The 26313-nt window shown below is 45.1% G+C and overlaps 1 protein-coding gene across 2 annotated transcripts in view; it reads right to left on the bottom strand.

Annotated features, from left to right (window-relative positions):
• Window positions 1-567: 567 nt before the first annotated feature.
• SEPTIN8 (septin 8) overlaps window positions 568-26313 on the bottom strand; it is a 61921-nt gene continuing 36175 nt past the window's right edge. The window contains exons 5-10 of one of the 2 annotated variants that reach the window (XM_075275096.1): window positions 25271-25432; window positions 24246-24342; window positions 23809-23977; window positions 22471-22603; window positions 21331-21521; window positions 568-1060 (exon numbers count right to left, since the gene is read on the bottom strand). In XM_075275096.1, coding sequence (XP_075131197.1) covers window positions 895-1060; window positions 21331-21521; window positions 22471-22603; window positions 23809-23977; window positions 24246-24342; window positions 25271-25432 — 918 coding nt within the window. In that variant the 3' untranslated portion in view covers window positions 568-894. Of the gene's footprint in view, window positions 1061-19004; window positions 19553-21330; window positions 21522-22470; window positions 22604-23808; window positions 23978-24245; window positions 24343-25270; window positions 25433-26313 lie in introns of those variants that run through there. The other variant, XM_075275094.1, reaches the window with a different exon arrangement.

Raw genomic sequence — 26313 nt, 5'->3', positions numbered from 1 at the left:
TTTCTACTCGATGAAATATTAACACGTTGCAAAAATATTTCTGACTCTGCTTTTTTCATTGGAATAACACTGTACATACAAAGCTGTCTGGTATCGGACACGTTTGTACACCTGTCACCAAGAAGGCCTGAATCTTAGAGAATCCTTATAGTGGCACTTGTAATATCACGTAGGGTGTGTGTATGTCTGTAAGTAACCTTCAAGGAGGAAAAATATTCAGGTATTAAGGCAAAATTGTATCTGGAGGGACCGGGGGGGGGGGGCGCAAGAAATCGATTGGTTTACCTGTTGCTGGTAGGTGTGGTATATGGCGGTAGAATACCCTGATCAAGAACAGTGTAAAGCTTTGACGTGGTCCCGACTTTATAATCCCTGTATCTAGGTGTGCGCGTCCATGTGATCGTCCTAAAATCGGAGGAATGGGAACCTTATGGCTCTTCTGATTGTCATTGGCTACAATGACGCCGTTCCTTCTCTAAATCCTGTCCCTACCCCAGGTGAACTTTTTGACGGGTAATAACGGAATCGTTGCGTTTCCTCTCATGGGTGGCGTTTAGAATCATCGGTGGATTGAATTGGAGCATAAGCAAGGATCACTGATGTAGCCAAGGAACAAAACACATACGACTGGTTGTGTCCAGAGAACACAGTTGTTACATTCAATAGAAGCTTAGTAGTCCGATGGGAAATGACAATGTATGAACACATGACGGGTGGCCACGTTTCGGCCTTCCTGATGTGAGCTGCGTTTTTGCTTTTTTTTTATGCCACGTTTGGTCATCAGAAGTGAACAATGAAGATAGTCGACTTAGACATGTAGACATTTGTTTTTTTCTTCTTCCAGTTCCATGCCATGGTGATGTCCAGCTGGCCTCATCTCTTTGGCGGCTTGTCTCAGATGAATCCTTCCCTCCATGTTGCGCTCTTGACGAGGCAGCTGCAGCATTGCATGGCGTGCCACCAGTTATTGCAGTTCAGGGGCTCCACGCTGGCCTTGGCGATTATCACCTTGGAGTTGGAGAGGATGACCCCCGACTGGTTCCCTGTTATGACCGAGCTGCTGAAGAAAACAAAGGTGGGTAGAAAAAAAAATCTGTTATCCAAAAAGTGCAAGAACTTTAGAGTATAGTAGTGGGGTTGGGAAAACTGTATGATCTGGTCAGCGTTTAGCGCCAAAGCTGTTGCGAAGGGAAGAGAGATTAGCTCATTGCCATGGAGCATTGCCTGGAAATAGGTCACTATTCCTACTCTGGGTCTCTTCGGTGAGAACTGGGATTGAGCCGATCTTGAGATTTCAGGATCGTTTTTAAAATCTGATTTCTGATCACTTTCCATCCGAACCCGATCCTAATGCAAGTCAATGGGGTTTATTTATTTTTTTTTTAACGATCCAAAATCAGATTTTAAAAACGATCCTATTCACTACACAGCGTGGAGTCCAAAAAATTGAAGGCATCAATTTTTGGACTCCATGCTGTGTAATGATTAAAAAATCCACCGGCTGCTTAGTGCCCCCCTCCCTGCTGTTTGGTTGCCTGCACAGAACCGCTGCCGCTCACTGGAGCTGCATCACTCACGTCTCCCCTCCCTGTATCCGCCCACATTCTCCTAAGCCACAACAAGCCCCACCTACTCCCAGCATCAGTAACGCTAGCCTAGGGAGGTGGGGGCGTGCATGGTGCTCTGCTGGAGTCTGAATGAGAGAGGAGAGGACAGAAACCAATGGCCTGGAGCTCCGGGATGCGGCAGCGGTTCTGTGCAGGTAACTAGGGTTGAGGGATCAGAATTCCGTTCCCGATAGGTTTTTTTTTTTTTTTAAGTGGGATCAGAACCCGATCGCGATCGTGAAATTTACTTGATCGCCGATGTGAATCCGATCTTTTCCAATATCTAGTGAGAACCAGGACCCCCACGCTAATCTTATATGTTCTATAGTACCACTTCACCAGCATATATATCTATATTGATAATACCCATCAGTACAAGTCACAATGCAGATCTTCACCACTTACCTCTACCCCTGTCTTCTCACTGTCTCACTTTTGTCTTTTCTCCCCCCCCCTTCTGGTTAATTTGTTTGATCCTTATTTTTCTTTTAATATGTCTACTTGCCTTCTCCACCCATCGTCTCCCCACGAAGCATTTGGCTCCTTCCTTACTAGATTTTCTTTTCTTTTGCATGGTTGCAGTATTGCATACAATGTTATGTCCCGTTTACATGGTCTGATGATGGGGTATAAGTGTATATAGCAGGGATAGGGAACCTTCGGCTCTCCAGCTGCTGTGAAACTACAACTCCCATCATGCTCCATTCACTTTCATGGGAGTTCCAAGAACAGCAGAGCAAGTATGCATGCTGGGAGTTGTAGTTTTGCAACAGCTGGAGAGCCGTACGTTCCCTACCCCTGGTATATAGGATTACCCACATTTCCCCCCCCCCTCCCCCACCGATCAGCTGAGACATGGGCAGATCTCTATCTTGTCCTCTGATCGGATTGTTGATTCAGTCACATAACTGCTCAGTGGAAAGACGGTTTCTAGTGTTGGTTTGCCCTTCTGTTTTCCTGATGCTAACATATACCATAGAGCTGTACACCATATAGGGTCATATGTCTCCCCACTTCTGCTTCAGTCCTCCCTTCTCTTTACTACTATTACTGCAATATCATAATTTTTTTAAAGGGATCCTATCATTAAAACGCAGTTTTTTGTGACTAACACGTAGGAATAGCCTTAAGAAAGACAATTCTTCTCCTACCTTTCGTTGTCTTCTCCGCGCCGTCGTTCGGTATAAATCCCGGTTTTCGTCAGTATACAAATGAGTTGTCTCGCAGCACTGGGGGTGGTCACCAGCGCTCAAGCAGCACTGGGGGTGGGCCTCGGCACTCAAACAGCACTGGGGGCGTCCTCAATGCTGCGAGAGAACCTCCATCTTCTTCTGGATCCCTTTAATGTGTCTCAAATAAGTTACATTTCCATTCTATCCTGTATCCGTTTGTTTTTTCAATTGCAACGTATGAAATTCTACAAACCTAAGAATCCTAATCTGAATTTGTGTTCTGCAGATTTGCAACGCCGAGTTCATTCACTGTAAAGAACTGGTTGATCGATGCCTTGAAACTCCCTCCAACCCCGTGTACATTTTCATTTCTGCCAACAAAGACGTTCAGACTCCTATCGGGGACCAAGTCTCTTATTGTCTACCGTCAGTAACTGTGAAAAGGAGCCAGACTATGCCACGAGATTTCGAGTCTGTTCATGGGTCCGCCCTTCTAATGGAAACCGATGAGTTCTACGATGGGTTTCGATATCTGTACAATGAAGATCGTGTGGAGATGAATGAAACTCTTACAGGCAAAAAATCCCAGATGGCGGTAGAAGAGCGGGGGCTTTGTCCTCCACTCACCGTGCCCACATCTGGATTAGTGGGCAACCTGTAGACTCAAGTTGCCGGTGCCAAAGCAATAGTGTGTACGGGTGCGTGTGCGTCTCTAAATTTTTTCTTTATTCTGGTGCACTGTCAACTAGTATTGCCAAACCAATGTATTCCTGCCAGCCGTTGACATGCTGCAAATTTACTGTATGGCGTCCAGATGTATGCTGAAGAATGTAAGTATTTCCCATGTGCTGCCTATTTTACAGCAGCATGGTACAAAGCGGCAGCTGGGGGGGGGGGGTTAATTTTATATTATCTCATATAATTTTAGTAGAAATCATTATGTTAAAGGGATCCTATCGTTGGATACCCTTTTTTTCTTGATAACACGTGGGAATAGACTTAAGAAAGACTATTCGTCTCCTACCTTTAGATGTCTTCTCCGCGCCGCTGTTCGGTAGAAATCCCAGTTTTCTTCGGTGTGCAAATGAGTTCTCTCACAGCACTGGGGGCGGTCCCTAGCGCTCAAACAGCAATGGGGGCATCCCCAATGCTGCGAGAGAACTCTCCAGCGCCGCCTCCATCTTCTTCTGGAACTCCTTCTCCCTTTGTCTTCTTCCGTCCTGGGTTTCAATCTTCTAGGCCTCTGGCAGAGCCGACTGCGCATGCCTGGGCCACGAGAAAATGGCCGCTTATTTAGTAAGCTGTGTCAGTGGCCATTTTCTTGTGGCCATGGGCATACGCAGTCGGCTCTGCCCGAGGCCTAGAAGATTGAAACCCAGGACGGAAGAAGACAAAGGGAGAAGGAGTTCCAGAAGAAGATGGAGGCGGCGCTGGAGAGTTCTCTCGCAGCACTGCGGACACCCCCAGTGCTGCAAGAGAACTCATTTGCATACTGAAGAAAACCTGGATTTCTACCGAACGGTGGCACGGAGAAGACATCTAAAGGTAGGAGAAGAATAGCCTTTCTTAAGGCTATTCCTACGTGTTAGAAAGAGAGGGTATCCAATGATAGGATCCCTTTAAGTGGTTTTTTTTTTTTGGGGGGGGGGGGGGGGGTTTGTATCCCTTTCTCTTTTACGCTGGGTTCACACTAGCGCCCGGACTCCGTTTTCAGGTTTCTGTCTTCTGCATGCAGAAGACGGAAACCTGTCATGCCGAGTCCGGCAGTGAGCGCTGGTGAGTGCGGCGAAACGGTTTTTTTTTTTATTTTTTAGACCAGACACAGAGTACGACTCTGTGTCCAGTTTAAAAATAAACGGTTTCGCCGCAGAGCGCATAAAATGCTCACCGGCGCTCACTGCCGGACACTTTTCAAGCCCATTCAAATGAATGGGTATGAAGGAAACCTGCAGGATTCTGTCTCCTGCCCCTGTTTTGTGCAGGAAACGGAGACCTGCAGAACAGAGACTGGGCGCAGATGTGAACGAGCCCTGAGCAGGTTCATGCCATTCTAGTGTTATTCTCCTGCCCAATCTTCCGATCGGCCATAAGGAGACACAACTGCATATTGAGCCGCTGAGGCAGCGATGTATGTATAGTTACCTTGGCACCGGTCCAGCTTAGTGTGCATTTCTGTTTCCTTGATCGGTCTGGACTAAGGTTAGAAGGACATTTTTAGAAGCTCGGTATGAGGAAGTGAAAACTTGCCATCTGTATTTTTTGTTTTTTATCGTTCAAAGCACTTATAAAAGTTAAAAGCACTTATATATAGAGATTTGCACAATCGGTAACAGCCTGGACATTCAAGCATAGCCCTATTGCCTTTTCCCAAAGGACGACCTTTTCTAATCAGGTTGTCGCAGCAAGTCAAAACAGCCCCCCATGTTGTCAGGGGATCCCGACAGGTGATTCCACCAGAATAGACTCTTCTATTATTAGTGGCTATGGCTTAAAGGGAGTGGACCACCTCCCCCCACAAGCATATCAGACGGCTATTGCTGTGCTACACAGCACATTACAGTGATAGATATGATATCTTTGTTATATCGGTTTTGTAGATTTGTATAAATAAAAGTTATGCAAATGAGTTGGTGCACTGAGGGCGGGGCCTCCAGATCCTTGAAGGATTACACTTGCTGTTGAGACCCCTACCATCTCCCATACAGTGAGAGTTGATCCTCCCACTAAGCAGCAAGATTCGGGCCCCCCGGGGTAGAAGGTCCACCCCCCCGGGGTAGAAGGTCCACCCCCCCGGGGTAGAAGGTCCACCCCCCCGGGGTAGAAGGTCCACGTCCACCCCCCCGGGGTAGAAGGTCCACGTCCACCCCCCCGGGGTAGAAGGTCCAGGTCCACGTCCACCCCCCCGGGGTAGAAGGTCCAGGTCCACGTCCACCCCCCCCGGGGTAGAAGGTCCACGTCCACCCCCCCCCCCCCCCCCGGGGTAGAAGGTCCACAGGTCCACCCCCCCCCCCCCCCCCCCCCCGGGGTAGAAGGTCCACAGGTCCACCCCCCCCCTGGGGTAGAAGGTCCACCCCCCCGGGGTAGAAGGTCCACAGGTCCACCCCCCCCCCCCGGGGTAGAAGGTCCACAGGTCCACCCCCCCCCCGGGGTAGAAGGTCCACAGGTCCACCCCCCCGGGGTAGAAGGGTCCAGCCAGTGCACCATCTGCCTCATTTGAACAAGTTGTTTTTCTCCATATCTACAGAAGTGACATATATAAGAGCGGGGGAGGTGGTAAACTCTCTTCTAAGACCTTTTTAACGTGGCATGGATGATCAGCCATTTGCACAATCGCCCTTATTACTGCCCCCTGTAACATGGCAGGGGGGGGGGGAGTAAGAATGATCATATAACCTCCCATACAATAAGTAAGTGAGCACCTCTATCCTGTATTGCACTGGTTAGGGGCAGTTTATCTGCCCTTTTTTAAAGTACTCTTTAGCTAAGGCCCCACAGGTCAATACACAGTGCTAAAGCGCTGCAGGAAACACCGCGGTGGGGACCCATCGCGCTTTGAGCAGAAAGTTCACAGATTTTCCTCCGCAGACTTTCTTTTACCATTATATCTACGGGAAAGCCGCCGGCGTTTCCGTAGATATAATCAACATGCTGTGATTTCCAAAGCTGTGCCGGGTTTGAAAATCGTAGCATGTCTGCGTTGTGGTTTCAAAGGCAAAGTGGGCATGGGCTTCGCATGAATCCCATCCGCTCTGCCGTGACTATATAATGCCACGGTGTTTCCGGTCCCTCATTGATACACCATATTTGACATATGAGTCCGACCATTTCTCATCTACTGTGGCCTGGATGCTGAAAGTTGACGCTCAGGGATTTCGGCGTGAGATCGGTTCATATAGCGGGGGAGACATCAAAACTATCCTATGAGAAAAGTGTCGCACTCGCCCATCGTAACCAGCCTCCGTGTCCTCTCCCTCTCCGCCTATTCCACACGAATGGCGAACAACGCTCCGATATTATCCGTCCAAAAAAAATGACTCCAAATGTCTTAACTAAGTGTTACTCCGATTTACAAATACTAGCGCTTTCTTTTTATTACCTTTATGTATTTTATTATAAGGTCTGCAAAAACAAAATGGCCCCCGTACCTATAAAAAGTCAATATTGCCCATAGCAGCCAGATGGCTCCTGTTGGTTGCTATAGGCCGTACTAACTTCTAGTAGTAGTTGTGCGCGAGGCCTGGTTGTGTTTTTGCTTTTATGTTACTTGCGTATTATCTTATTGTACTTTTTATAAGACGTCTTTGTGAAGTGTACTGTGACAGACTTGCACCTTAAAGAGTGGGCAGCTATGTTTTTTTTTAATATACCGAGGCCTAACGCACAAGACCATGTATATTGTCCCGATGGACACGGACTCCTTTATTTTTATGGCCATGATGCTCACGGATCCGTGCGGGGGGCCATAAAGCCGAGCTGCAAAAACTCAGGATACGTCCTATAAGTGTATGGGACTGTTTTTTGAGGTAATTTCACCTCAGAGAAAACTGTGTCACCATACCCGTAAAGTCCGTCTTGAGACGTCTATGGAAAGGCCCATTTCCTTATGTGTTTCTGCATAAATAATATGATGACTTTTATATTGTATAAAAAGCTGTGTTTTTTTTTTTTTTTATACCAGGAGGTAAACGGTTAATGACCTGTACACTTTGGAGGGGGCAGAATAAAAGCCCCCTCCTGCGTCCGCCGTGGTGTATTTGTGGCGTCAGGCCTTCCTTACGGTCCAGGACAGGGGTGCGAGGTCTTCTCATGTACTGTATACTTGTCTTATTGTTTGTATACAGTGACTAATGGGAAGAAGTCATCTCTTCTTATGTCCTCGCTAAGTTGTAGGTCCTATTGTATTTATATTGGATGTTTTCGTTTTTTTCTGTTTTTATAAACTTCATCCGAAACTGTGAGTTGCCTGCGGAAAGGTAAATCCTAGTCTACTAATTCCAGTCATGTTGGATATCTTGTTTTATTTCATTAAACCTGGTGCCTATAACACAGAGTATTCCAGTTTGTCGCTTTGTTTTAACCCTTTTCTATGGCTGACACTGGGTTCACACCAACGTTCGGGTCTCTGTATTAGGTTTCCGTCTTCTGCCGACAGAAGACGGAAACCTGTCATGCTGAGTTCGGCCGTGAGCGTTTTGAGCCCTCCGCGGCAAAACAGTTTTTTTAAACCAGACACAGAGTACTGCATGTCCAACTGTGTGTCCGGTAAAAAAAAAAAAGAACTTCCGCCGCGCTCACGGCTGGACACTTTTCAAATGAATGGGTTTGAAACATGCCGGCAGGTTTCCGTCTCCTGCCCTGTTTTGTGCAGGAAACGGAAACCTGCAGAACGGAGACCGGGCGCAGATGTGAGCGAGCATAGATTTTTCGTCTAAGTTCAAGGATAGCTCCGAACAGTAAGGGTATGTACACACAGCGGAAAGATTTTCCTCCGCATGGCATCCCATTCCTGTTTAGGGTAAATTCTAGAGATGAGCGAACACTATTCGAAACAGCCGTTTCGAATTGCATGCTCCCATGGAAATGAATGGAAGCGGCCGGCACGCAGACTTTGCTGGTGGCCGGCCGCTTAACCCCCCCACGCGTCGGCTACGTCCATTCATTCCTATAGGAGCATGCTATTTGAAACGGCTGTTTCGAATAGTGTTCGCTCGTCTCTAGTAAATTCACACAGGGTATTTTGGTCAGGATTTTGAGGCCATATCCGCCTTAAAATCCTGACTAAAAAGACAGCTCTCATTGAAATCAACGGGAGCCGGCTCCTGGAAACAAGAAGCAACATGCGCATTCTTCAGGTGGATTCGCCTCGCAACATCCGCCTGAAGACATTCCCTCTATACTAGGCCCATTTGGGATTAATCCGGAGCGGAGTGCACTTCATCGGCATCCAGTCGCAAGATAGGTCATGTCGCTTCTTTTTTCTGTCATAGGATGAGAACAACGAACATATTTATTACTTTTGCTACTTTATTTGACAGAAGAAGTTCTGCATGCAAAACTTGTTCTGTTACAATAGCAATCTGTCGTATTTTTTTTACATTAGAGTGAATGAGAATGGAGGTGAGACAGAGGGGGCGCTGTGTGTCATGGTTATTCTTAAGGGGTTAAGCTAGTGCTTGAGAAGGAGCCGTAGATTTTATAGATGGAAATGAATGTGATATACAGCCATCACAGACAATATCCAAACACTCTTCAGGCGGCGGCGGCCATAATAATTTCCAGCCCATCAGCTATCAGTACTCACAGTATGAGGAGGCTTCAGATCTGCTGCTCCCTTTGACTTGAATGGGAGCCGCTTGCTTCCTTTTTCTGCTAGTTAAAGGGATTCTACCATTAAAACCTTTTTTTGTGGATAAGATGTCGGAATAGCCTTTAGAAAGGCTATTCGTCTCTTACCTTTAGATGTGATCTCCGCCGCGCTGTTCCTTAGTAATACCGTTTTTTTACCGGTATGTCAATTAGTTCTCTTGCAGCGATGGGGGCGAGCCCCAGCGCTGAAAATGCGATGGAAGTCATCCCCACTGCTGCTCGAGAACACGATCCTGCGACACCTCCTTCTTCGGCTGGATCCTCCCCTTCTCTGTCGTCTTCCTCCGACCCCTGCGCAGTTGGCTCTGCCAGTGAGACACCAGCAGAGCAGAGTGCCGGCGGCCATTTTTGGGAGGCCGCTCCTGCAATGAACTACAAGAGCGGCCTCACAAAAATGGCCGCCGGATGGCATGCACAGTCTGCTCTACTAGTGTCTCACTGGCAGAGCCAACTGCGCAGGTGTCGGAGGTGCCGCAGGAGGAAGACGACAGAGAAGGAGAGGATACAGCCGAAAATAGGTGTCGCAGGATTGTGTTCTCGAGCAGCAATGGGGACGCCTCTATTGCATTTTCAGTGCTAGAGCCCGCCCCCATCGCTGCGAGAGAACTAATTTACATACCGGGATTTCTAAGGAATGGCACAGCGGAGATCACATCTAAAAGTAAGAGACTAATAACCTTTCTAAAGTCTATTCCGACGTCTTATCCACAAAAAAAAGAGGTTTTAATGGTAGAATCCCTTTAATAGTGGGAAAAAAGAAGCGAGCGGCCCTATCGTGCTGAATCAGCTCCAGCCCATTCATTTTGGCCTAATCCATGGTGGAATACTGTGACTGGATACCAGCGCACTGCAGCAGCAGCCTCGATGGAATATGTACACACGGGATCCTGTGTGAACTAACCCTTAATGGTTCTGGTGCACTGCGGGAGGTCCAGGACTGAGGCGGTGCCCTACATATAGAGGGTTGTGTTTAACATAAGTCAAAGGGAAAACCATCACCTCTATGTTCAATATGAAGTGAGTTTTACTAATAATAATGACACATGGAGGGAATAGATGATAAATGTGCGGCACAGGAGGATCTCAATTTTCCTTTACCAAAATTCCTGCACGTTTAGCTTAATAAATCTATGTGGCCTGTTTTCTTGCATTGGTTCTGTGCCGGATAGTGATGCACAGCAGTAAGTATGTTTAGCTTCCTGCCAGCAGAGGGCAGTGATCAAGTTACTACAAGTTATAAGGATGAAATCACTGGAGAAGCTTCACAGTCTAAGGATCGATTTTTGTTTGGCGTCTGGAAGGAACTTTTCTGCTAAGGGGAGAACAAACGGGGCTTCTATCTCATGGGATGTATGGTCTAAGGCTATGCGGTCCACATAGAAGAATTAGTACACCTGCCCCATTAGTTGTCGATCTTTTAGGAACATACAGCGTTGCAAAAATCACATCTGATGAATGAGTTAGTCGTGCGGCAAAAAAAATACTACCTTGTGCACTGCATAAGCTTTATACTAGTATACCCCGGAATCCCACTGGTTAGCTTTGCACAGCACAGAAGGGAAGACTCATTCCTCTGTATCACATGACTGGCTTTGCTGCACCTCATAGACTCTTACCAGGAGTAAAGCAGAGCCGACCATGTGAGAGAGCACTGGTGAGGGCGAACACAGAGCCGTCCAGGATCCTGCTGTGTTCTGCAAATACAAATCACTAGGTCTTGGGCCCCCCACTTACAGTATATGCAGGGAATGCACCAGTAAGCTTTATTTGTCCCTGCATGTGCCTTTAAGGGGCTGGGGGCCTACTACAGCCAAACAGACAGTGATGGAGAACATGGGTGAAATGGCTACAAACGTATTTTTTGGACTATAAGACGCACTAAGGTTTTAGAGGAGGAAAATAGGGAAAAAAAAAATAAATTGTAAAATATTTAATATAATATTTCACCAATGTAAATAGAACCAAGGGTTTCGGACACAGGGATACCAAATGTCTATGTGTTTCAACAGTAATGTTTTCGTTTTATATGTATTCTAGGGACATGGGGGTGATATATATATATATATATATATATATATATAAAATGAAAATTTTGAAATTGTAATCATTTGATTGCAAGTCCCATCGACTGCAATACAATTGTATTGCAGTCTATGGGAGATGCTCAGTATTACTATTGAGGCTGGTCAGGAGAGGCTCCCACGTGGCACAGTAACAGATCGGCCGCTCCTGCAGAGCGATTGCCATAGCTATCGGGTCTCCTGTACAGCGGAGACTCGCTAGCTATGGTAACTGCTCTGCAGGAGCGGCCGCCATCTTTATGACCCCCTCCCCCACCCGGTCCTCTATCCTTCACATGTCTTCAGAGCGCCCTGCTAGTATTGTAGAGATGCAGGGAGTAGGCAGGGCTTGGTGCGGCTGGAGAGTGTGGGTGGTCCCAGTACACGCCCACACTCTCCTAAGCCCCGCCTTCTCTATAATACTAGTCTAGGGAGGCGGGGCGCAGGGCACTTTGAAGCCACATGAAGGACAGAGGACCGGACCAGCAGAGGGCAGCAGCAGCAGGTAAGTTGAGCGAAGTTCATGAGTAGATAGATATTACTGTACATAGACAAGTCAATGTATCTATCTACTCGTGAACTTGCCTCGTCGTCCTCACAGCAGCACAGCACACAGTGATTCACCTGCTGCATTCGGACTATACGACGCACCCCCATTTTCCTCCCATATTTGGAGGGGAAAAAAGTGCGTCATAGTCCGAAAAATACGGTAATTAAAGAAACAAGGAGCTGCCGATACTGTAGGCGAGGATTATAATAATAATCATCAATAATATGAAATCTGAGAAACTCCGCAGTCAGATGAAATAAGATCCGTCCCGTAACTCAGGGTGAAGACAATGTAGGCATGACTTAAGAAATAAAACACACACACACAATGCAAAATAAAAGTGAAATTTAATAAAAAGAAACCAAAAAAAGAACAAAGTAAACAGGTGAGCTCCAAAAATAAAATACAAGGTCACAATGGCAGAAAAAAACAAAACAAAAACCAACCCCCCCCCCCCCAATCCTTTATGTATTCTGTAACAAGTGATGATGTTTGGCCACTGTGAACATAATAGAATATAATATACACCTCAATGAACACGCGAGTCAGGAAGAAAGCGGTCAATGTATCCAGCACCATAAAATCTGTGAACGGCAAGATAGACAACCTGGATGGGAAGTACCGTGTCACCGGGACAAGACTGACACAGGGACAGAGGAAGCGGATCAAAAAGTTGAATTTTTTTTTTTTATGTAGATTGTGAGCCCCATATAGGTCTCATGTCCATTTTTCCCTATCAGTATGTTTGTAGCGTATGGGAGGAAATCCACACAAATACGGGGAGAACATACAAACTCCTTGCAGATGTTGTTCCTGGTGGGATCCAAACCCAGGACTCCAGTGCTGCAAGGCTGCAGTGCTAACCACTGAGCCACCGTGTTGTCCCTTACTAGTAATAGTTATTGACCTAGCGTCAGCTATTCTTCTCGTTTCCCCCATACTAATGCATGCCTGGTTCGGGAGATTGTCTTCCATGAGAACAAATTCGACATACACCCCCCCCCCCCAAATCATCATTTGTCGGGGATTACATCAGCACACCTCCATAGACGTAATGGTCCTGTAAAAATATTGGGCATTGGTGGATTTTGCTCTTATTATTAATGGGGGTACTAGTACTTGGATGAGGCAGATCTATGTTCACACCCAAAAATTTTGCTCCTCTGCTCCTCAAAAACATGGCCATTCTTTGTAGATAAAACTGGAGTCAACAGCCGGCCAATTTCATCAGCCCTTAAAATGACACAGATTAGATACGCGAATACAATATAAATATCATTAAATTAGGAGATTACAGACGGTACCAATAAGAGCCTGACCTTAGCCCAACCCTCAGGTCTACAGGAGAAGACAAGTCTAGCCCCATTCAGAGCTGGCCGTGCCCTCCGATGAAGCTATACAGTCATTGTATACATTGTATTCCAGCAATGGCTGAGCTTTCACTAGGATTCTATTGTTCTTAGAAGGATTCTCTAGTCACGTGGTGGCCGCTGGCTACTGTGACAGATATTGGCTTGTTTATGGGATTGTTGGATCTCTACTGTTCTGAGATTTATAACATGACCAACGTGCCGTAACTAAAGGGCAGTCACATTATTGGACTCATGGGAAGGGATCAGGACTTCTAATCATGTATATGACAAACCTTTAACATGTTATCTTAGGTTTCTCTTCCTCGTTCCTATACAGCTCCAACCTATTCCGCAACACTGTACAGAGATTGTCATCCATCCCAATGGGGCTTTCCAATTTTTGCAAGGAGAATCCACCTGAGCAGGTCACATCTTTTTTCTGGGAGCCGGAACGAATGGATCCTGGAAAAAAAAGAACTGACCGGCTCCTACTGACTTCAATGGTAGCCATCTTTTTGGTCAGGATTATGAGGCGGATACGGTCTCAAAATCCTGACCAAAAAACACCGTGTGAACTTACCCTTATACTTCTGTTCTGTGAGCAGGTGGTCTATTAGGAGACACACTAAAGCTGAGTTCAGAGTTTTTTGGACCGGATTATGATGCAGGAATCCGCCTCACGCGGCTAACCGACTGGATGCGGTGCAGTCGCAGCATTCTGCTCCGGATTAGGCCCAAATGAATGGGCCTAGTCGGGGAGGATGTCTCGCGACGCGGACACTGTGGTGGATTCAGCCGCGGACAGGACAGCTCGCTTTTTTTTTTTCTACACGCTAGCAGAAAAAAAGAAGTCAATGGGAGGTGTTTTTTTGGAACCGGATTCCACGTCAAAATCCAGTCCAAAAAACTGTGTGAACTCCGCTTTAAAGGGATTCTAGGATTAGACCACGTCGGGATAGACTTTCTACAGACTATTCTTCTCCAGCCTTTATTATTCTAATCCGTGCCACCGTTTATGTGACTTTTCTCATTTCTTCCGTATGCAAGCGAGTTTTCAGAAAGCACAGGGAGCGCCCCCTGTGCTCAGAAAGCGTCATCGCCAGAGCCGACTGCAAATGTCAGTTCGGCCATTTTCCTCTAGCACAAGCATCCATTTGGCCACAGGAAAATGGGCAAACTTACATGCGCAGTTGGCTTCTGGCAGCCGACGACAGGGCGAAGAGGCGTTGCTGGAGAGTCTTCGGAAAGCACAGGGGACGCCCTCTCTGCATACGGAAGAAAAAAGAAAATTCACAGAAACGGCGGCGCGGATCAGAATAATAAAGGTAGGAGAAGACGTGGTCTTTGTAGAAAGAGGGTTTCTAATCCTAGAATCAATGTATAGGACACGGAGTTTGTTGTGCTATGTCGCAGTCACCTTCTGTAAATGGACTTAAAATAAAATTTCTATTAAGGAAAGATCAAGTGAATCTGACAGAAAGGGTCATCACCACACCAACCGTCATATAGAAAAGGACTTTGCAAAATATTATTCTCACCCATTGAGATATTCTGGCTTGGGTTGAATCCTAGAACATGCAACTAGGTTTCCTGGAAAACCAGGCATTGATCTATAGGGTGTTGCCTTTGAAAGGGTGGCGCTAGAGTAACTTCTCCTTTTACACCGAGCACTTGTGTGCCTATTCCGCACCCATTGAAAGTAAGTAGGTAAAGTGTACATCTCACTAGAGAAAGCCTCATGAAATCCCTTTTCCCTACCACTGTCTGAGCATTGTTGCCACCGGATCCGTCCTGTATCCCATCTTATCCAGGACGAGCATTTATCACTTATCATTTCCTCGCTATAGCTGTTTATTAGATCAGTCATGCACAATACCTGTCAGGCGTTATGGCCAGCACAGTAGTTTAAAAGGACACTAAAGTTTATATAAATACCAGAAATACTTATCGGACTCGCCTCGCGTTGCCTTATAGCTCAACCCAAAGGGTTTGAAAAAAAAAAAAAATCTCTATATATGTCTTTAAAGAATTTACTTTTCTTTACTATTGAAGAAGGAGGAGATGTGACCCACAGGAGATGGGACATGGCTTTGGCTCTTCAGCTAGGTGGCAAGTGCAGCGAATAAAACCTTCTCTGTAATAGGGAATATAGTAGATGAAAGGGACAAATGGAAAACCCTTTTAGGCCGAGTTCACATGGAGTTTTTTGGTCAAGATTTTGAGCCTTAACGTTTAAGTAAGCTGGGGACAGTGAAAAAAATAGATACTCATCTGTTCCTCCGGTGTCCTCCCACATGTCCCAATTCTTATGATCTGGTGGTGTCTCCGGGGTCTCTTCCAGCGGTCAGGTGACCGCTGAGACCAATCAGTGGAACTCCGGAAGACACCACCAGAGCAGAAGAACCAGGACGCAAGGGAAGACACCGGAGAAACGGGGATAGGTGAATGTGCATTATTTTTTCACTGCCCCCAGCTGATTTAAACATTAAAGGGATCCTATCATTGGATTCCCTTTTTTTTTTTTCTAACACATAGGAATATTCTTAAGAAAGTTTATTCTTCTCCTACCTTTAGATGTCTTCTCCGCGCCGCCATTCAGTAGAAATCCAGGTTTTCTTCAGTATGCAAATAAGTTCTCTCGCAGCACTAGGGGCGTCCCCAATGCTCTGAGAGAACGCTCCAGCGCCGCCTCCATCTTCTTCTGGAACGCCCTTCTCCCTGTGTCTTTTTTTGATCTGGTTTTCAATCTTCTAGGCCTCAGGCAGAGCCAACTGCGCACGCCCAGGCCACAAGAAAATGGCCGCTTACTCAGTAAGCTGTGTAAGCGGCCATTTTCTTGTGGCTGCTTACACAGTAAGCTGGTGTATGCGGCCATTTTTCTTGTGGCTGTGGGCCTCTGCCCGAGGCCTAGAAGATTGAAACCCAGGATGGAAGACGACACAGGGAGAGGCCGTTCCAGAAGAAGATGGAGGCGTTGCTGGAGATTTCTCTCGCAGCACAGGGGACACCCCCAGTGCTGTCTGAGCGCTGGAGACCGCCCCCAGTGCTGCGAGAGAACTCATGTGCATACCGAAGAAAACCCTGATTTCTACCGAACAGCGGCGCGGAGAAGACATCTAAAGGTAGGAGACGAATAGCCTTTCTTAAGGCTATTCCTACGTGTTAGGAATAAAAGTCAGTGATAGGATCCCTTTAAAAGGGTTGTCCATGTTTGCCTGGACAACCCCTTTAAAGGACCAGCCACATTGGACACTTCTGATGATCTCCTATGTCTTTACCCTGGAAGGAAAGGTGCTGGGGACAGGAAGCCTCTATTGAACCACTTTTTAGTTTTCGTCTTTTTTTCCTTCTTCTACCTGGTGACACTGCCCTGTAAATGCCCTTCACGTTGGTTATCCGAGGGAGACACATTCAGCTGCCTTCCTTGTATATATTTACAAAAAGTTACATAGCATAAAATAATAGCAGTAAATAAAAAACTTTGTCATGTCAACTATAAAGCTTTACAAAACATTATTTACCCCGACTCGGGAGTGTCTGCCGGGTGACAAAAAAAAAAAAGTATGAAAAACATTATTCAGGTTTTATTTCCCATTTTACATGATAAGCTCGGACTAGCAACTTGCTCCGTGGAAAAGGTATATTATAAAGGACTAGGTCAGCCAAAATATATAAATCTAAAGTTATACAGGATTATTTTATTCCCTAAGAGCTTAAATATTTTATACAATTGATATAGAGAAGCGGAAGTAGAAAAAAAATAAAAAATACCGTGACAGTTCCGTACACGTCGATGTCATAAAAACTGCACCTGGTCATTCAGATTGTCCTATCAACTTTTTTGGGGATGGTTTCCACGTAAAGGTAGGGATCCTTCAATAGGTGATCACTGGGGGGGTCCGAGCCACAGGATACCCACCGTTCAGCAGACTCGCATGTTGGGGCTGAGCTGTGGCCGCCGGTAAGGACAGGCTATAGTAACAGGCCCTTACATACAGCAAATCAATGGGGGTCCTGAGGATCGTTCCCGTATTGATCACATATCCACACCCATTTATAAAAATAGGGAACCAATTTATTTTATTTTTTTTCATAGAAAATCCCCTTTAAACGAATTAAAAAAAATAAAATAAAATTCAAAGAAGGTATTAAACGTTTTTCTTCATAACATCAAAATGATCCCTCCTCAATATAGAAAATACAACGAAATTCTAGGAAAATTAAAAATCAATGCATAAAAAGTGAAATAAACATAATAAGAGAGAGATAACAAATGGTGGAAGAGGTGGGAGTCGTGTCACCGTACAGCAAACATGTACATGGTGTTAACAGGGTTGTACCATCAATTAATCCCATTCCCCATCTGCTGGGGGTTGGACTGCTGAGACCATTCACCAATCATAAGAACAGTGGTCTTGATTCCTCCCCCCCTCCCCCCATCATGCATGGATATGGCCGCTCTGTTAAGTTTATGGGATGTAATGTTAGACTATCTCTGGCGTCCCATACAGAAGCGTTCATGTGCAACTGCTGTTCCCGAGATTGGTGGTCGGAACCCCATCTAGGACACCAATGGTGGACAAAGAAACTAGACATCCCCCACTTACTCCTTGCCTTATCATAGAGCATCACCCTTGTGTCTCGATAACAATGTTGGCCATGAAATTCAATAGCTCAGCAATTATAACAGGAAGCGGTTTTAGGCCGAGGCCCCACATTGCAGAAACGCAGCTTTTTTTGTTGCAGATTTTGCTGCGTTTTTTTGAGCCAAAACGAGAAGCAGAAAGTAGAAATATACATAAGTACTTCTTATATATTTCCCATTCATTTTTTAGCCATTCTTGTCTTTAGCTTAAAAAAACACACGTGGGTTTTCAGCCTAAGGTCAGGTTCATACAGGAATTTTTGGTCCGGAACCTGAGGTGGAGGCCGCCTCAGGTTCCGGACCAAAATACGGGTAGCTGTGACTGGATGCTGGTGCAGTATACCAGCATCCAGTCGCGCACTCCGCTCCGGATTAGGCCCAAATGAATGGGCCCAGTCAGGAGGGAGTATCTTCAGGTGGATGTCACGAGGCACCTGAAAGAATGAGCATTTCGGAACAAACAGCTCCTGGAAAAAAGAACTGATTGGCTCCCATTAATTTCAATGGGAGCAGTCTTTTTGGTCAGGATTTTGACGCGGATACAGCCTCAAAATCCTGACCAAAAACCCCGTAGGGACTTCCCCTAAGGGTATGTTCACATGGAGGTACATGAAGAGAAAAATTCCTCTTCATTTTCTGCTGCTGGCATTTTCGCGCAGGCTAGTCGCAACGGGATGGCAATGCAGTGCATCAGCATCCCGCTTCCAATTAGGCCCCGATGAGTCTCGAGCTGTGGGCCACGCGGCTGAATAAGCCACGGAATCCGCAGCAGGACACTTCTTTTTCCCGCGTCCTGCTGCGATCTCTGCCTCCCATTGAAAACAACGAGAGGCAGATTCCAGGAGGGATCTGCTCCAGATTCGGGGGTGGAATCTGTCCCCAAATCCGAGGCAAATTCCTCTGTGCGAACTGATCCTTAGGGTGACTCCCTAAACTCCTGGACCTCTGTGCATCAATGGTATTGTCCGTCCCTTTAGACAGGGAATAGGTTTAAATTGCGGTACCACCCTTTAAAGTTTACAAAATAGATGTTAAAGGGGGTTGTCCGGGATTATTTATGGCCCATCCCTAAGAATAGACCATAAATATCCCATTGACATTAATGGGAGTTGAGTTGCAGTAACTGCATCCAGCCACTATACAAGACATGGCGCCATCTGCTTGTGACTTGTATAGTGGAAGGGGCCATATGCACCACCCCCATTCCTATATATATATATATATATATATATATATATATATGTATTCTGGACAACCCCTTTAACCCTGAAAAGACTCAAGCGCATTGGTAAAGTTATGTAACAACACGACCAATTTCACAGTTTATGGTCTATAGAATATCCTTTTTAAGCCTATGAATAAGATGACTTGGAGCAAACCACTCAGTACATTAGATACCAGGCGACCTAAAAAAAATTCTAGATTTACGCTAAAGGTTTCTTTTGTGTTTGGAAAAGCCATAGAATAGCGAATCTGTGGCCCCGGTGAATATTCTATCTAGTATAACAAAACATCCCGGCGTGTCATTGTCTGCACATAGTAAATGTCTCGGTAAGAGTTAAATACACATTTGGTGTTGCATAGATCATTAGAAAGCTTCAGGCTTCTAACATTAATAGGACTCACATTATTCCTGCACATATTAAAATTACGGGGGAACGTTGTAAACTCTGCGGGTTTCCGGGTTGTCTGTAAGCTTTGGTCCACTCATACAATGTTAGGATGGATGGTGAGAATTCATGCAATGTAATGACATGAACCTGCAAGTCCAATCTTGACATGTAAGTCTGTGCGTCTTAACTGGAAAAACAAAAATAAAAAGCAAAATAAACTAAAGATACTCAAGGAAAAAAAAGGGTTAAATGTAAAAAAAAACAGAACATAAAGCAAAGGAATCAAAAGGAAATGGACAACTCATAGTAAATCAGGGTCACCGAGTTCCGTCTTCTTCCATGTCCGGTAGTGATAGAACTTTGCAAAAACTCAATAGTGAATGTGGACCTGTGTGTTTTATTCACTTCCCGTTTCCAACATTTCGGTTTACTTGCTAAAGACTAGACCCTATGACCGGGTGTAGCTGTGGCCTTACATGGACAGGTTATAGGACACGTCCAGCGGCACAATCTACTTTCCATAGAGAAGGTCTTCACTTTACTGCAATTTCACATTGACTTATATGAAAGTAGAAGCTACAAATGTAATGTAACCTGCTTCTCTCCTTATAAGCTACGGAGGAGTATGAACAGAGATCGCAGCTACCGTATATACTCGAGGCCCCTAATTTTACCACAAAAAAAACTGGGAAAACTTATTGACTCGAGTATAAGCCGAGGGGGGGAAATGCAGCAGCGGCTGGAAAATATCAAAATGGTTTTTGGGTGCAGTAGTTGGTGATGCTGGGGAAGGGGAGGGGGTGTTTGGTTGTCTGTCTGCCCCTTCCCTGAGCTTGAGGACTGCTTTTTTTTTTTTCCCCCACGTGGAATTCAGCCTGGATGAATATAGGGTATCTGCAGTGCTCCTATTAACCCCTTCCTGATGGAACAGGAGCGCTGCAGATCCCCTATATTCAGTAGACCGGGCACTGTCAGACACAGGGATACCTAATGTGTATGTGTGTCACAGTCATTTTCTACTTCTATATGTATTCTAGGGAAAGGAGGGATTTACAACTTTTATTTATTCTATTTTCTTATTTATTTTTTTAAAGCTTCTCTTTTTTCCCACTATTTTATGGGAGATTCTATACATTACTATTGCGGCTGGTCATAGACTAAGCAACAGGTGAAAAAGCTTCTAAATCAGATGCATAATAGTAGAAGGGCAAGTTCACACGGGGTATTTTGGTCAGGATTTTGATGCCGTATCCGCCTCAAATTCCTGACCAAAAAGATGGCTCCCATTTTGTTGCGGCTCCTGGAAAAAAGAAGGCGGATTCGCCTTTTGACACTCCCTCCCTCCAACTAGGTCCATTCATTTGGGCCTAATCCGGGGCGGAGTGCGTGACTGAATGCCAGTATACTGCACCAGCATCTACCAGTATTTTGGTCCGGAACCCATGGCGAACCCATGTGAGCTTACCCTAATATGTAATGGAAAATTAAAGGGCTAAGGGTATACACAATGGATTACAGAGTCTGATATATCTCATGAAGGCTTTCTTCTCCGTGCAGGAAGGATGAACAAGCCTGCACCAAATATATCCGGCTCCTTCTTACTGAACTGATTTTACATTCCTGAATCGAAGGCAAGAAAAATCAAGATTAAGATCAATAAACGAATTAAAAAAAAAAAAAAAAAGTAGGTTTTAATTATTAGGTAAAATTACCCAAAAACAGACTACTGATAGCCCAAGTGCAGAAGGGCTCCCTAATAAGTGACATACGTAGTGGCATTGTTTTTTTTTTTAGCAATGTGCCAAGACCCGGCAGTGTTATGTAGTTTCCCTAAAGAAACCACACAATATAAATAACTAGTATAGCAGAAGTCTAAGCCTGGAACCCAAGAAATGGAAGTGTTGGGAGGAACCAACCAGGTTTAGTGACAGATAGAAGGAATATGACAGGATGGCAATCACTTACTTTTTCCTGTCCTTGTCCTTCTTTAAGGGCTGTTGAGAAGTTGCTTGGAACGACTGCGACTGCAAGGACTCCACCGCCATTTTCCTCCTGTTAAACGCATTCATCTCTTCTTCTAGCTCCTTCCTCTTATCTTCCAGCTTTTTGTTCTCATCATGGTGAATCTTCTTTAGATGTGTAAACTTCTCCTGAAGCTGGAATAGTTTCATTTGTTTCAATAAGATCGCACCCAACAAAGTTCTTTTCCTACATTTATCTATCTGGAATTAGAATGACCAATGCAGAGAGAGTTTCCTGCCGATTGTAAGACTATTACAAGGCAAATCTCAAGAAAACCTCTCAAGTGTCACCAACATAGACTGTAGGGGTGAAATCTGCAGCATTGTCCTGTGTGTTCTACATGTGGATGGAGTTCTTAAAGGGATTCTACCATGAAAACTTTTTTTTGTGGATAAGATGTCGGAATTGCCTTTAGAAAGGCTATTCGTCTCTTACCTTTAGACGTGGTCTCCGCTGCGCCGTTCCTTAGAAATACTGGGTTTTACCGGTATGCAAATGAGTTCTCTCGCAGCAATGAGGGCGTCCCCACCACTGCCAGAGAAGTGTCTCCAAGCGCTGCCTCCTTCTTCGTCCGCCGCGTCATCTTCAATGTCTTCCGGCGCAGGCTCGTAACTTCTAGCAGAGCAGAGCAGAGGGCGCATGTCATGGGAAAATGGCCGCTTGCACAGTATTGTTAGCGGCCATTTTCCCATGGCCTGTGCACCTGCACAGTCTGCTCTGCTAGGTTAGGAGCCTGCGTCGGAAGAAGACATTGAAGATGACACGGTGGACGAAGAAGGAGGCAGCGCTTGGAGACACTATTCTGGCAGCGGTGAGGACGCCCTCATTGCTGTTTGAATGCTGGGGCCCGCCCCCATTGCTACGAGAGAACTCATTTGCATACCGGTAAAAAACAGTATTTCTGAGGAACAGTGCGGCGGAGACCACGTCTAAAAGTAAGAGACGAATAGCCTTTCTAAAGACTATTCCGACGTCTTATCCACAAAAAAAAAAAAAAAAAAGTTTTAATGGTAGAATCCCTTTAAAACAGTAAGTCTTACCTATTATACAGTAGGCCTGCAAGTTAGTAGGAAAATCACTGACCTCACGCTCCTTCTCCTTCAGCTCAGACTCCGTTTCCTTGACTCGGTTCACAAACATCTGCCGCATTTCCTCCTCTTTCCGATGCAGGTCTTCTAAAAATTCTTTCCTTTTGGCTTCATAAGTCTCCTGAAGACTAAGCACAGCAGACAGAACAGGATTTCATGTGACTGTGGTTTGGAAAGTGTCCCTAACATCAGAGACTGACACTACGAAACTTCATATAGAAGCAGGCCAATGCAAGAGGTTTTCTGACAGGGTGAGGCCTGCTTCACATAAGCGTTCGGATTTCCATTTGGGGAGTCCGCTTGGGGACCCGTGGACCCCATAGACTATAATGGGGTCTGTGTGGTTTCCACATGAAACATGCAGAGAGAAAAGTCCTACAAGCGGAACTTTTCTCTCCACATGTTTTGAGCGGACACTGAGCAGGAACCGCACACACCCCATTATGGTCTATGGGGGCTGCAGGTTTCCTTAGGTAACCGCTTTTTAATGCGTATAGGCTTCCGTTCAGGGGTCCCTAAGTGGATTCCCCGAACGGAAACCCCAACGCAGATGTGAACCACCCCTAAATCTGACAGTGTTGTGATCAACCATTAAGCAATGTACCTCTAATGTAAAAATCCAATTACATCACCCTGTATGAAATAGACCAACACATAAATTGCCAAATGTTTGAACCTGCTCCTATCTATACAACAGAAAATAGGGGGGGAGGAATATTTCATACTAATTAATATTTCCAAGGTAGTTTAAGGAAATAAATGGGTTAATGGTATAAACTTTGTGATTTCGGGAAGGGCCTACTTTCTTGGTGTTTGAGGGTAGAAGAAGGAAGTTATATTTGTATCCCCTAGTGGTCTAAAGAAGAATTAGGGGTATAGACCTGTGGTTTTGAATAGAGTTGTGAATAAAATTTGTTAAAATTATAAAAATAAATGAAAAATCTGCTCATCCATACTCTAAAAATATCTTTGTCATCTAGGATCTAAAAAAAATGTCTACAGGTAGGGTACTGAGTAGAAGGAAGCAGTGGGTGGCTGTAATTGGGAAAGAGGAATACGTGCAGCTCAACATTGTATAGGGATAAGGAGAACTGTGCAGCTATAAGTGGCTTCATAGTTCTCTCAATAACTAGGCTGAGATCTTTATAAGTGATCAATAACCAAGTGCTTACTACAAAATATAAAATGCATCACTTTATATGAGGATTTCTGCTCGATAACAACTATGTCTTATGGTCTAAAAAATGATATAAACTGCAAAACTTGTAGAGTGCGGAGATGACAAGTTTGCAGATGGATGCTATACAAAGATTGTCCATCACTGGAGACTCACCTGAATGGCTGGCTGTCAGGGTCCGTGTCTTTAAACCCCATCTCTTCTAGTTTGCAGCGCCTGTACAGCTCATAGTGGCGGGTGTGTGTCTGTTCTCTCAGGTCCTCCATGTTGACCCGAATCAGCATTTCTCTCAGTTTTACAAAGTCACAGTGGCTCTCATTCTCAACTATAGATCAACAGGGAGAAAGTAATATTCTATCAATAACCTTAACCAAAAAAAATGTAATGGCAATGTAAAGTAAAGCCATCATACAACATTGTATAACATAATATATAATAGATTAGTATAGTATAATATAACATAGCGACAAGAGAAATAGGACGTGTAAATTATGGTGCAGATATAGCGTGCTTCAATATTTTGCATATTTGGTTTAATTCCCTTCCCCCTATGTATCATTAGATCCTAAAATTCTAAGAGCCTGGCTACATACCTTGTACGACCCCCCATGGGTATTGTCTGGCTCTCACCAGCTTATTGCCAACTTTTACCTCTTCTGTGCTCCCGACTACGGCAAACGGAAGATGAGCCTAAGAACATGAAAGAAAATGAGGCCTCTGGGGCAGGGAACAAATGGTTTTGTACAACGGCAGCTGTACAATGACGGTGTGGCTGCCTACATCAGGGGGTACTCCATCCAATATCATGTGACGGATCTATAGTTGGTGAGGTGCACACAAGAACACCAGACATGTACATGACATCGCCAGAGAAAAACAGATTTGCATTCACAGTACCACAAAGGGGCGCCAGAGAGCTGCAGGAGAAACGTACTGGTGACACTGAACAGATTAGTCAGCAGTCGGTGTGCAATGAGCGCCTTACAAGAACTAGAGAAGAACAAGAAATCTTAAAGATACTACAAGGAATTGGGATCTGATATTTGGACAGTATTAAGAAGGCAAAGAACCCCCCCCCTACAGAACTGACAACTAGAAATTGGCAGTCTATCATTAGGAGAGTCAAAATGACAGGATTCAGGTTTTGAGTTTTTTTATATAGTGACTACTATTCGAAACTCCCATTTCAAATAGAACGCACCCATAGGAATGAATGGACGCAGGGGGTTAAGCGGTCGGCCGCCGGCAAAGTCTGCGTGCCGGCCACTTCCATTCATTCCTATGGGTGTGTGCTATTCAAAATGGACGTTTCGAATAGTACTCACTCATCATCTAATAGTGACACATAAAACCTTGGTTGAAAAAAAATAATAAAAAAACATTTTTTTTTACTAACGCATTCCAGAATCAACATTTACTATATGTCCTACTCACAATAATATTTTATCACTGGGGTCCCCACAATCAAAAGGATAAAGGTCCTGTGGTAGTCAATGGGTGCATGGCTTCACCACAAAAATGTCGCACCCCTGGCCACCAAGGGAGCGGTCTGTTGGTATTTGGCTGCAGCACCAGGTGTCCGTAGCCGGAATCACAATGACACGGTAATATTACTTACATTCATTACAGAATTGATCTCGGCCACGGCATCATCATCCGTCGGAAACTGGTAGATCTGGACGCCATTGCTAACCAGCTCGCTCATGATCTTGATCTTGAATTTATGGAGCTCGCTCTTGGAGATGGTGTCGGCTTTAGCGATGATTGGAATGATATTAACCTGGAGGAGAGAAAGAGCGTTGGGATGGGAATGAGGTTCTCGTCACAATACTTGGTATCAAAGTTGCAAATGAGATGCTTGGCCTACACAAATTATACTCTGGGGTCCGAAAAGACCCGACAGTATAATAGCAATTCGGGATGAGACTTATTGGGCAAATATTGCAATACCCGACATGGGTTCCCCAGACTGCCCATCAGTTTTGGTTATCTTTAGGTTAATGGTCCATCCCTAATAGGTACCGACTTGATCGTCATCTCAGGCATTGTTCTAGTAGACACTTAACCCGGACCTTGTTCAGAATCATTAGCAGATTTTGCAGGAAGGATTCGTAGGTGTTGACACATCACATTCTTAAGTTTCCCCTCAATAATCCCTTTAATTCTGGCCCCGGACATAAAAGAAGAAGCAGAACGTTCAGTATCGGCTTCCAGCCAAATAGATGGTTCTCCTCCTGAGCCGCGAGTTAGTCATGTGAAGAAAATGTGATTGTGATTAAACATGTGGTCAGACAAGATCTCTTAACATCGCAACGAAACCCACAAGAGTTCACGAAGAAGCCCGTGCTATCGGAGCGGACGCAACGTGAAGCTAAAATGTAGGTCACGAGAAGAGTGCAAGAAGCCTAGACTAAATTTCCATCATCGTCATTATATTATGTAGAGGGAATAGTCAGTGTGTGACCGGCAAACCCATAAATCCTCTGGACACATGAGCGCAGGAGACCTTAGGACGGGTTCGTATCTGTAGTTTTCTGCGATTACGGATCTGCAGGCACTGGGGATTGATCTCACGTAACCCATCGTCTATTCCTACCGTGGTATTCTGGCGTACATTTATTATTGATGAATATTATCCCAGTTACCGACACATCGTGGAGC

This window comes from Leptodactylus fuscus, chromosome 5 (genome assembly GCF_031893055.1).
Source record: "Leptodactylus fuscus isolate aLepFus1 chromosome 5, aLepFus1.hap2, whole genome shotgun sequence".
Classification (NCBI taxonomy): domain Eukaryota; kingdom Metazoa; phylum Chordata; class Amphibia; order Anura; family Leptodactylidae; genus Leptodactylus; species Leptodactylus fuscus.
This window is presented reverse-complemented; position numbering and strand designations above follow the sequence as displayed.